The sequence below is a fragment of the Ammodytes marinus genome, assembly GCF_949987685.1.
Source record: "Ammodytes marinus genome assembly, chromosome: 13".
Classification (NCBI taxonomy): domain Eukaryota; kingdom Metazoa; phylum Chordata; class Actinopteri; order Uranoscopiformes; family Ammodytidae; genus Ammodytes; species Ammodytes marinus.
Window position 1 is genome coordinate 28505260 of NC_137217.1, and position 12138 is coordinate 28517397.

General features: G+C 43.9%; 3 protein-coding genes across 3 annotated transcripts; all 3 read right to left on the bottom strand.

The window, feature by feature from the left end:
- Positions 1 to 1309: 1309 nt before the first annotated feature.
- Positions 1310 to 4784, bottom strand: mgat1a (alpha-1,3-mannosyl-glycoprotein 2-beta-N-acetylglucosaminyltransferase a). Its single transcript, XM_080040070.1, has 3 exons — positions 4413 to 4784; positions 3082 to 4029; positions 1310 to 2636 (listed from the first exon to the last, which is right to left on the bottom strand). The coding sequence occupies exons 2-3, from the start codon at positions 3718 to 3720 to the stop codon at positions 1938 to 1940; spliced, it is 1338 nt and encodes a 445-aa protein (XP_079896196.1). The 5' UTR covers positions 3721 to 4029; positions 4413 to 4784; the 3' UTR covers positions 1310 to 1937.
- Positions 4785 to 5939: 1155 nt separating this feature from the next.
- LOC307259964 (uncharacterized protein) lies at positions 5940 to 7275 on the bottom strand. The gene is made up of 2 exons (XM_080040059.1): positions 6453 to 7275; positions 5940 to 6357 (listed from the first exon to the last, which is right to left on the bottom strand). The coding sequence occupies exons 1-2, from the start codon at positions 7200 to 7202 to the stop codon at positions 6262 to 6264; spliced, it is 846 nt and encodes a 281-aa protein (XP_079896185.1). The 5' UTR covers positions 7203 to 7275; the 3' UTR covers positions 5940 to 6261.
- A 1214-nt stretch (positions 7276 to 8489) lies between these two features.
- Positions 8490 to 11072, bottom strand: rnf183 (ring finger protein 183). Its single transcript, XM_080038930.1, has 2 exons — positions 10888 to 11072; positions 8490 to 10084 (listed from the first exon to the last, which is right to left on the bottom strand). Exon 2 carries the CDS (start codon positions 10027 to 10029, stop codon positions 9091 to 9093), a length of 939 nt encoding a protein of 312 aa, XP_079895056.1. The 5' UTR covers positions 10030 to 10084; positions 10888 to 11072; the 3' UTR covers positions 8490 to 9090.
- Between the last annotated feature and the right edge of the window lie 1066 nt (positions 11073 to 12138).

Genomic DNA, 12138 nt, shown 5'->3' on the forward strand with positions numbered 1-12138 from the left:
TGTATTTATCGCTAGCTATCTATCAACAAATATGATCCGGTCAATAGTAAAGAAAGATTGAAAAAACGGAGATTTAAATATTGTAAAAGTTTATTGTTTTTTTTTGATAGTCATTATTTCTATTATATTAAAAAGTCCCAATGCATTTTATTTTTAATTACTTTGCAGGCTTTTTTATAAGGAATAAACTCACTATTAAATGCACAAAACGTTAAGTTGAACTTCCTTTGATTTTCCAAGTATCAAGTCATATATTTGCTATTACTCATGAGACCATAAACAATGTTATTTTGAGAGAATGCTATACGATGCATGTCACAACCCATTTCCTGTTATGGGCCAGTAGTTTTAACTTGTACAGCTCATTTTTAGCACTAGTTTTCCCATATCGTTTTCTGTATGTCGCATTAAAATCGTCTCATTCCACATTGTGGACAGTTTCATGTATTGCATCTGGTTGTTCCAACCCTTAATTGTAGCTATATGGATACACAAACCAACATCTTTATATTTTTAAAGCTACATTTTTAAAATTAGCTCACCAAAATTCAGCCTTACATATTTTGTGTGGAAAATTTGGGACGTCTTCTAAAATTTAAAATAATGTTCTGTGGGTTTCAATCATGTTAAAGGTCCCATATTATGCTAAATGCACTTTTTCAATGTGTTCTAACATATCCATGGGTCCACGGTGTGCCTAGAGACTGCCAAAATATAAAAAAAAATAACACTCTCCTTTTCTCACTCTCCCCCTTTCTGAAACCACCACCCCTCCCCCACCCAATATACTCCAGTCAGAATTCTCCCCTTTTCTGACCTCACAAACTGGAAAGCCAGAAGCTTCCACTGTGCAGCCCACACCCCTATTTCTTATTGGTCCACGGCCCTGACAGACAGAGGGCGAGGCGTATCTGGCTTCACTTCCGGACAGGGGGCGGGGGGAGCTCAAAGATTGTATATTTACGAGGGGAGCTGCAGCTCTTTTTTAAAAAATAGGCCATTGTGAGATTAGCTGAACATCAGCATAGTACAATAAATTATCTGAAAGTTTTTTTCAGCAAACAATTAAAGAAAACCGTATTAGGGACCACTAAGACCATATAATATGGTCTATAATAGAACCGAAAAGTGTATAATATGGGAGCTTTAAGTTGCACAGATTCAGTTTGTAAGGAATTTACTAAAGCAGACAATTGAGACTGGTAAAACTGGAATGCATAAAATAATATGAAGTGAGAACATTGTATCCCTTCTGTAAAGCTAAGGTAAGTAAGCAACTCATTGAAAAGCAATAATGTGTATTGTTTTTTATTCCAAAAATATACAATCACACATGTTGCAGTTTGCAAGGTGACACACCTGCAAGAACAACTACATTGGAGAGTCATTAAACAAACATTTTTTGACATGAAAATGAGAGTAGGAAGAACCGATTTTCATAGAAGACATAAACACAGAGTCAAATGACAGATTATACTGCAGTCATGACCAGTCAACACCACCAGAAGCAACCATACCACAGATTATGTTTTCAGACATAAACAGATCACATTGGTTACCACAAACTGCAAATAATTTAAACAATAGCGGCAAACTGTGTATTGCATTGGATGCATTCAAGGAAATGCCATGGGAAAAATGAGCATTATACAAAAATAGACATCTGGTGAATAACAGCAGTATTATCTCTAACACACTGTTTTAGGCTGTCTTAACGCTGTAAGAAACTGTTTTGGAACAATGAAAAAAGACCTGAGTTGTATTGGCAATAAACCCCACACCAGAAAGAGGGACAGTCCATTCTGAATTATCAAGGACACATAACAAGAGTACATTTCATTCAATCCAAGAGAAAACATCAGTATTTGGTCTTCAATGCATTCTCCAGCTGACATTAATAAAAAGGCTCCCGCACACATAGGCTTTGTTGTGGATGACTAGCTCCAGGAGGCATCGTACTTGGTCCATCCCGGAGGAGGGGCTAAGTAGATTCTCCGTCCTCTTGAGATGAAACTGACGACCCCTCTGTATCCTGTCCGCGGGACTCCAGACTTCAAGTCATCCATGATTCCCAGGTTTTTGGCCAGCATTTTGAAACTGTCCTTAGTGGAGTATTGAAGGCGGAAGGGCCCTTGTCCTTTCAGCTGCCCCTGCTTAACCTCCTCGTATGTGACCACAGGTGCACTGTAAGCTTCCTTCATAAACTCCTCTCTGTACGTCTCCTCCTTCAAGTAGCTCAGGTCTATCTTGGTGAAAGGCACAAATTCGGCATTCAGTTTAATGTAGCGCAGGTACTTGTCAAAGAACTGGCCCAGACTCACGCCTTGCCGGCCGAAGGTTAGAGTTCGTGAGATCTCGGGGCGGATACAGGAGCGGTCGCGGCGCTGCTCCGGCTGACGCATCCAGTCGTCCCAGAATGCAGCGGGCCACTTGGGCTCCAGCTCTTCCCACACGTCCTTGAGGAGCATCCAGCCCAGGCCGGGGAAGAAGTCGGTCCGGTAGAGCAGGTTGGACTTGCTTGGATCCACGTAGCCTTCCCTGCCGTTGTCATTCCAGGCTGAAACACACCACAAACTGGGGTCTGATTTCAGGACGGGCAGCAGGCCTCCGAAGTACTCAAAGAAGTCTGGCGCCACCTAGGGAGGGAGAAGGATTACATGTCAGTTGACGTTTTTTTTTGTAAGCAAACAATAACAGGTGGAGTCAACGATTCTGGAGAATGCTTGTTGCCAAAATCGCTTTGTCAAAAATCAGTGAAAATCTGTTATCCGCTACCTGTTCTTACTGTGTGTGTACTGGGAGAAAAGAATCTGGTGTTAATACACAGCCTAGGCTCTGTAAACTGGTATGTAAACAAAGGGTACGTAAAACAAAGTGGCCCACCGTAGCGACATGCCCGTTTACAGAGCCTAGGCTTTGAATGCATGATGGATTCTTTTTTCAGTGCCGACACAGTACGGACAGGTAGCGAATCGTGAAGACATATACACTTTATTTTAACCAAAAAAATTATTTTGACAACAAGCACTCTCCGGAATCACTGACTCCACCTTTACTGCCACTTATCGATGATTTGATTACCTCCAGGTCGTCCTCCACTATCACAACAGAGGAGTGACCCAGGGTCTTGAACACTTGGTTGAGAGCCCAGCGGTAATGTCTGGAGATCTTGTAGTAACCCTGGAACTTCTTGTGTCCCGGATGCACAGCGACATTGGACAGGTCGGGCTGTTTCAGATGGGTCACCTGATCCCCGTAGGAGCGGATCACCTCGGCAGTCTCCGCGTGTCCACAGTCCTGGCTCACGATGATGGGGTGCAGCTCTGCCGAGGGACGCAGCTGCAGCAGTTTGTCCAGACAGCGCTTCACGGTGACCCTGTTGCAGGCGATCACCAGGATGGGGATGACGGGCTGACGGGGGGCGGTGACCAGCTTCCCTTTGGCCTGGGCCTTGGGGTCCCACAGAGACTGGTGCTTCTGGATCTCCAGCAGGATGTCCTTCTGCCTCTCCAGCTCCGCCTCAAAGGTGTCCGCCATCCGGAGCACATCCCCCACCACGTCACTGCTGGTCGGCTCCGCGGCCAGCTCTCGGTGCTCTCTGCCGGGCTGTCCCGACTGGCCCGCAGGGGTCCGGCCCCACAGCAGCAGCACCAGTATGGCGTTCCAGGTGATGAAAAGGAACGCGCCGCAAAGAATGACAGAGCCTTTCTTTCGGAGCATGGCCCACTAAAGTCAAGCGAAGGGGGGCGTGGGTTCAGGAGGACAGGGTCTGACCTAAGAGAGGTGTCCTTGTTTTGACAAACAACAGGAATGGGATATGGTGGGGAGGGCAGCCTGTCTATCATCACAAGCGCATGATCCAGACAGCTGGAGTCACACCTCGTAGGCTCACTGCGCAGTCACTAGAGTTGCACCATAGAGTGTCAGCGGAGGCGACGGCAAAAACAGCTGAATTACAATGGAGGGCAGGACTCATCTTGGAGCTACAGTTGCGACACCGATCCCTTAACTTTCAATGTTGTCTTCCATCTGAAACCATAAGAACATAATGTACTTTTAAGGAAATAAAGATTGCAATGGAAGTGACTTCAAAGAAAAGTGGAAGTAACACGTTAGCAACAATCAAAGAATACGACAGAGTGAAAGTTTGTGTTGATTTCTGTCTCGTGGGAAGTTGTGTCATGTGAACCGGAGTGATGATTCACCAAAGTGTAACTGATCGATTTTTTTCTTCTCTCTTATCACCTGTGGCAGCTTCGCCAAATGAGCCAAACGTCCCGTTAATAAGACGTACAGATAAACAAACACTGCGTTTATACCTCGCTAACCTCTCTGTGCCCATTTTATACTCGAAAGGCTGTAAAAAAAATACTGTAGCTCTCGAGGAGGAGCGTGTAGAAATTAGCCCTTACCGCTGGCAGTGGGATTACCGCACTTCTCCTTCTTCCTCTTGTGGCCATTCCTCTCCGCCGTTTCTTCCTTGACAACCGCCAAAAGTTGAACGACAGGAGGCGAGAATACAGGTGTGAAAAAACCAACTCTTCTCTGGCTAGTTTCCACGGCTAATACATGCAACTTGACGTGCCCCTTAGTTAGTGTCTCGCTTCCTCAAAAGACTGGAGGAGCCAGCAGCAGGAGAAAAAAAGTAACACGACGACTTCCTGGTCTAGGTTGCTGCTGTCACGGGAAGTCCCGCCCCTTCTGTCACCTTGAGATATGATACCACACACTTTGACGGTTGAGCTAATTATCACAGCAGCCTGTGATGTGCGTTTATTACATGCTCTGCTTTCATCCCCCACACACATATGGTAACAACAAGACAAGGAGGCTTAAAAAAAGGGGGGTGGGATTTTATTTTAATTGATTGAAGATGCAGCTTGTGTAACATTTGTTCTTTTGTATGCTTGAGCTGCAGAGAAATGCACGGAATGTTTTCTCGTTATCAAGGGAATATATTTCTAAAATGTGTTTTATGGTTTCCTTTTGTCTACCAGATGACAAACCCACGTGCAATAGACCTAACACTCTTTTTTGGCCATATAGCCAGACTATCTCATCTCTATTTCATAATAGCCTAATTATAATAATTGTAAACTTTATTTGTATAGCACCTTAAAATGAACATAGGCAATTATAGTAAAAAAAAATTTAAGATAAGAAAGAGAAGACAAAAGTGCTTAGTGCTGAAAAGAAAATTAGGCATTTTCTTCTTATTTTTGATACAATAAATCGAAAAATGAATAAAGACATCAGCCACTTATTTCATTATGCCTTCCACACTGCTGCAATTTCCCATTCGCTGTAAGAATATAAATGTCCCCGTTGTGTGACAAATACAAGAATATCTTATCTTATCTAGCCTACTTTAACTTTACAGCTGTTATTTGAGTATTTCCACTTTGTGCTGCTGCTTATTTCCCTTTGTAATGAAGAGGTGAGGTATAAGGTATAGCAAAAGAAAATGAGAATACAAAGTACTACAAAAGTGTAGGCTACTGCCAATAACATAATTGTGACAGATGCCAATCTGCTGCATAATGAGTAAGTTATTTTAACCTTTGTTCCTTTAAGTAACAAAGGTATAATACATCTACTGTACTGTTTGAAGGCATGGCATTTTTAGACTGTTGTACTGCTACAAAAAATATCTGAATAACTTCTTCCAACACTATTTTTTGTGATAGCATTCATGACTTTACAAAACGTGACTGAAGCTTAAAGGCTGCATTAATAGTGACCTTACATGCACTGTTTGTTTGTGATGCTAAATATTTTTGTCCAAAAAAAACATCTTCAATCAAAACAAAAGTGGACAGAACAAATACAATGTTTTTCTTTATTCCACCACAGACTTTATTTGCATATTTTCCATTTTGTGAAATGTACTTTTACTAATTCAATCTTATTCCACAGTGCAAAAATAACCATTTGTGCAAAACATAAACTCCAAAAATAAAATGTAGCCCACTGCAAGTATTTAAACTCTCCACCAGGGGGCCAGGAGCACTTTCAGTAAAAATGTGTGACTTCAGACAGTGCGCACATGTTTCGTGTTTCCCAGGTATTTATTGTTACTGGGTTTGCTTACATTTTATGAGGTAAAAACAAAGTGCTATTAAGAACAACCCGTCGTGTTCTCATACCGCTGGGTCGAAGCCAAACTGTGAGTTGTGTTTAGTGCAAGCCAAGGCAAGACAAAAATCAATAAATAAGGTTAGATCACAGTGTGTATATGTTGGTACTGAGGCCTTGGGACACTCAGTCAGGTCTGTCCTCTGTGATCCTTTGTCCAGAGGCGGAGTTGTCTTTGTTGGAGGTGATTGGCTCAGCGGGACTTTGGATGTATCCCTTTGCCTGCAAGAGGACGAAAAAAAAAACAGATTTCATAACACATTCACACAGACGATGATGTGTTCTCATTGTACAAGTATCCAATGAGGTCTTCTCACCTGCAGGGCATTGCTTGTGATGTTTTTCTCATCCAGATGCTGTGGCGCGTCATAGGGGCTGCTGCTAATGCCGGACCTACATATCCCCCCCAGCCTCAAAAACATGAATTGTGACACCAGTGAAGTCAAGGATAAGCAGGTGCGTTTCAGTGTCGACCAGCCAGATAACACGAATGAAGGTATTCGTCCTGCGTGTTCCATCAAACGTGGGGACGCTATGGACACTTTCAAAACGCCAGCTGGGAACGCACTAGTTTCCTGAACCAAAAATGCTGTTTTACATATTTGTGTAGCAGCATATGTTTCGTATTTAATCATTTGAAATAAATGATCTATTTCAGGTAGGTTGGATGTCAGTCTGTGCACCAGCTGACGCACAACAAGCGCGTGTTGGACATCTGAGTGTGCGTTCCTGGGGGATTGCGAAAGTTTTGGATGACGCAATGTGTCAATATCACTGTAATCTTCGACCCTGAGGGCTTTTCCGTTCACCCGGGGCGACCGATAGGACACAGCCAGTCTTCTGCCCACGGCCACTCGCTCTCCTTGGAGAAAAGTCTCCCACGTTGACGCCTGGTGCTGTGACCGGGCCGTGCGTTCAGCTGGCGGGTTGAGCACCACCACTACGCCGGCCAGTCCCAGGCTGTAGGTGGAGGTGGCAGGCCGCTTGGACGGGGGATTCCTGGCCAAGATCTTCCCGCGACACCGGAGAACAGCGGTCAGGGCAGAGGCAGAGGGAGTGGAAGCCATAGGCTATATAAGGCGATAAAAACACACTACAGACCAGATTTTCTCTTATTTAAGAACTCCGCCCTCCAGGTTTCCAGTGTACCCCCCTATCCAAGCAGTCACTATAGCGTACAGCCTAAAGGTAATATGCGCAAGAAGTAGCCCACATTAGAGATTAGAGGAGGGAGGGGGGTCTTTACTGCTCTGGGCCACCCGACCATATTTGCCTCGATTGTCCAGGAGGGGGGCTAAGGTGGGCGTGTCTTTAGGCAATAGTGGTAAAGCAATAGCAATAGCCATCAATTTAAAAACATGTCAAAAAAATGTAAGACATTTCTGGAATACATGGTCTCCTTTTGAGGAGGAAATAAGGTTATATCATATTCCAAGAAGGTGTGGCACACCCTTTTGTGTAAACAGACGTTTTTCTTTTTTAAATAATATTATGAATTAAGACACCATGTTCATGTAGTTACATCTCAAAGTGACTCTATCACTGGTTTAACATTAAAATAAGACATGATACAATGTATAGTGAAAGATCAAACCTTTTTGGTTTGTAACCTCAATACAGAAAAGTAAATGTCTAGTTGGGGCATTTGGTTTCAGATATCTATGGGTTGTTAGAAGATCCACCTGAGATGGTTTATTTAAATAAGTATCCATTGCCATCAAATTCTACAATATTTCACAAAAAAAATTGTACTAGAGTAAACATATTTTCTTCAGTATTTGAGGTTGTCAGTTTTACAGACTCCTTTAAAAAAATATTAATTTATTTGACAAATGATTATCTATTTATTTGGAACTTGCATTTAGGTTTAAAAGCAGCTACTGAAGACTGCGATGTTGCATAAAGGCCAAAAAAACCTGATTATCCCTAATGTAATTCCTTCAGTTTGTTGTGGGTTTCTGTGATTTCCCTGTCACACGTTTGGTCTTTCCAACACAACTTGGCTGGCACATTACTTATGGGATAACATGTCATTATCAAAACTTACAGCTCTGGGTAAGCCAGTAAAAAAAAATGAAGGTGAACATAAATACATCTATGCTGTTAAACAGGTTTGTCCGCTCGTAGACCAGGTAGGCATTCAACGATTCAAGCCAGGCCTGTCAACTGCTCTGTTGACACCAGTAGAGGGTATCAGGTGTCTAAAGAAGCCATGCAGTATCATCTAAACCTAATCTCTTTGACATGCGTGAGGAAAATTGACAGGAATTCTCACTAAATATGTTGTGCAAAATATACATCCAAATTTCTATTGGTGCTTTGGAAATATTGAGCAATGAGCTGTCAGTTTATTAAATAATGCTTTATTTGATGACCAAAAAAAAAGGAGGGAAAAACTCCATCCGGAAGAATATACAAAAACATAAAAATCATCTGTGGCTATGTACATAATGGTACAATGTACAACATTTGTAAGAACTATATAGAAAACCCTGAACTGGCTATGAAAATTAGCCAGATACAATCAAAAGATACTCAAATCTTTTTCCTCACAGTGTTTAGTGCATTACACCATTTACATCTTATTATTCATTATGGACAGTTTATTTTTCTTTGTTTACATGATACAGTATCTCTGGCCTTCACAGTTATCACAATAGCAAAAGATGCCCAGTTTTCTTTTCACGTGCAACTTTTAAGTCTGTGTGTGCTTTGTTCAGAAAAAAATGTTGCTGTCCTTGTTCTCCTTCATTTCATCACTGAGCTGAATGCAAACCGGCCTGTACGTGTTCCAGTGCTTACTTTTATCTTCACCATCACTCACCTGGATGAAAAGGATCACTGAGGATCACAACAAGAGTTTTGTGTGATATTCTCTCCCTTCACTTTAGTCTTATTTCCACAGCCCGTCCACCCTCCGTCCACCCTCCGTCCACCTCTCCCTCCCTTCAGGGATTAGGGCCTGGGTCCTGGGGAGACGAGTGTTGTTTGGTTGCCGGAAGGAGGCCTGTTGATCATCACATTGGGAATGATCACAAAGGCCAGGATCCCCACTAACATGAGAGACACAGTGATGGTAATGATGGTGGCCACCACGGCGTAGTAGCACTGGTCCGAGCGGAAACACCTGCGCATTCGACCTCTGACCCTGTTGGGAGGCCGGCCCACGTCCACCATGGTGGCTGGGACGGTCCCCTGCTCCAGCTCATTCAAGTTAACGTCTCCCCCCGCCGTCACCTGCTCTCCATGGCTCTTCTTAGGCAGGGTGAGGGTGTGAGGCCTGGCCTGGCTGCTGGCAGGAGGGTTCTTCAGGAGCAGTTTGCCCTTGCTGCGCTGGAAGCGGACGGACTGTGTCCTCTGCATGTCCAGGGGCAGTTTGCCTATGATGTCCCTGTTGTTGCCCAGGCGGGGCAGGTCCTGGCCGTGGGGCAGGTTGGTGAGCTCTCGACACACGGGGCAGCAGAGGGTCTTGAGCTCTGGAGAGGACACGTTGATGCGGGCCAGGCACTCCAGGCAGAAGGTGTGCCCACAAACCAGCAGCTTGGGGGTCTTGAAGACGTTGTCGTAGGAGCAGAAGCACACGGCGCACTCTGTGTCCCCCACCTCGTCTACTGGCTGCGTGGCCCGTCGCCGGTGGTCACTCTCGTGGCGGTCTCGCCTGCGGTTCTCCTCGCTCCTGCCCAGCCGCCTCCTCTCCCCCTGGGGCCGGTCCCTCTCTCTCCTCCTGCCTCGCTCTGAGTCACTGCTCCTGGACCTCCTCACTTTGACCGGCTTCTCCTTCTTGCTGCTCCTCTCTTTCTGATCCAGTTTGGGCTTGACGTTGGGGGCCTGCCTGGCCCCGCGGCCGAGGCTCCAGCTCCGTTGGGGCCTGCGTCTCTCCCCGTCGTCGCTCATGTTGGGAGGTAGAAGTCTCGGCTGTAATCGGATTCACAGTTTTCCCAAAACAGAGCTGTTGAGAAGTAAACTTTGAATGAGTTTAGCGGCTCCAATAAACCAGCAGAGCAGGAAACAAACAGCTTTGGGAATTCACCTGCACAGTCATCATTGCCCTTTCACGATGATGAAGCAATAATTCCAAATCTTTTGTTTACATTTCTATTGTATCAAACATATTATCTATTGATTTTTTTTATTTGCATTACCTCAACATGCATTTGGTGCCTTGATAATGATTTGCTGTATTTGTTTAACAGGCTTTCCTGCACGTAAAAACCTCAGCAAACATGTCTTTATAGTGGACAGTGCAGAGCTGGAAGTGCCAACTAGGTCAAAGTAAATGGGGTATTTATGATCCTGCTGTCTTAATGGGTCGAAACCTGTTAAGCCAAACCTAAACAAACCAAGGGAGACATTGGTGTGCGACAGGGCCTCATTGTTTTGAAATGTCACAGCAAACATTCCATCATACCCTTCCGTCTTACAAAGTCAGTCATTAACTCACAGTAGGAGACAAACAATAAGGGTTTTAGAGGATTTCCTTCTTAATGGAGAGAATGCATTTTCTCATTTGCAACAGGTTCAAGTGTAGTTAAACATTGACAAGTTTCTGTTGAAGGATTTAAAAACTAAATAAGTTCTACCATCTTACCATTTACCATCATCTATTCACTGCAGCTCAGAGTATAACTTTTCTTATTACAAAGAACAAGAGAGTAAATAATTGGACTTCATTTGTACACACACGCACACACACACACACACACACACGCACACACACACACACACACACACACACACACACACACACTTTACCTGCTGAGGTAGACGAATGTCCGATCACGTCGTGAAAGAGGAGCTGACGAGTGAAATAATCCTGTTGTGTTTCAGTGCAGCAGTAAGGACTTGACCATCAGCCAACTTCATTACTGAAGAAACTAGTGACACATTTACTCTGTGAGCCCTGGCTCCCTTGTGCAGTTCCTGTTCTCCTCCCCTGTCTGTTGGTACCTTTCCGCTCATGTCTTGTGTTCTGATTGTAACAATGCACTGCCTCCTCTGGACACTCCTCCCTCCTAACCATTCTCTGGTCAGACCAGTTGGACCAGCTGTAGTGAGCCAGCGCTTTTAACTGTGTCTGTGTCTGTGTGTGTGTGTGTGTGTGTGTGTGTGTGTGTGTGTGTGTGTGTGTGGAATATGTAGACAATCAGGTCGTTTACTGAGCTACCTCTCATGTCAGCAGAAGCTACTATATCATACTGGTATCATGGCATATCCTAGACGGACAGCTCTGCCTGATTGCAGCGGAATTTTCTCATGTCAGCTAAAGAATCAAATGAATGCTTCTTAACATTAGTGTGTAACTTGGCATTCGTTATCACACACATCAGTGCCGTGAAGGGACACAGTGTAGACGTACCATGTATGAATCTCTTTGTTCTATCTGTGTCCTCTCAAAGTGCGATATGAATCAAGAAAAGCCATGTGTTACCGCATAAGGACCTTTAATATACTGGCTATGATAAGGACACAGGGGAGCACATTACTGTCAGCACGGCACATATCAGCGCCTCATACCTGTCATACCTCTCCTGTCACTTTGTCAGTTTACCACCCAAACCAGATCAGCTACTTTATCGTAACCTTTTCTCACCCGCCCGCCTTGTTCCCTTTACACCTGGGCCTTTTTACATTTTTTCCGAGGCTACACCCTTGACTGAGATGACACCTCATGAAAGTAAAATGTACGTTAAGGGCCAGAACTGACTACAGCATTCAAAAGAGTTGTGTTTACTATGTCAGGCAGTTCTCCCCAAACTAGAAAAATCCATTAAAGATTTAGTAATGTGTATATATAAAGAAAAAAAAAGTGGATGTTTTGCTCTGAATGTACAATGCCTTTGCAGAGCAGCTTCACCAGCATGACAAGAGGCTGATAGTAGCCTATTCAAATACTGCGTCTAAACATAACATGATATGTATTAGTGAACTTCCTTGTGCGATTAAAGCTATAAAACAAGAATGGGTTTTGCTTAACAGGTGGTAAAAAGTAATGTGATGAGCAAA

What these genes read in the sequence shown, in the direction of transcription:
- mgat1a (XM_080040070.1), bottom strand. Translation starts at nt 3,720, where the DNA reads ATGCTCCGAAAGAAAGGCTCTGTCATTCTTTGCGGCGCGTTCCTTTTC. An exon ending in TAGTGGAGGACGACCTGGAG is followed by an intron (nt 2,637 to 3,081) that starts GTAATCAAATCA and finishes CTCCCTCCCTAG; the next exon opens with GTGGCGCCAGACTTCTTTGA.
- LOC307259964 (XM_080040059.1), bottom strand. Translation starts at nt 7,202, where the DNA reads ATGGCTTCCACTCCCTCTGCCTCTGCCCTGACCGCTGTTCTCCGGTGT. An exon ending in TCACAAGCAATGCCCTGCAG is followed by an intron (nt 6,358 to 6,452) that starts GTGAGAAGACCT and finishes GTCCTCTTGCAG; the next exon opens with GCAAAGGGATACATCCAAAG.
- rnf183 (XM_080038930.1), bottom strand. Translation starts at nt 10,029, where the DNA reads ATGAGCGACGACGGGGAGAGACGCAGGCCCCAACGGAGCTGGAGCCTC.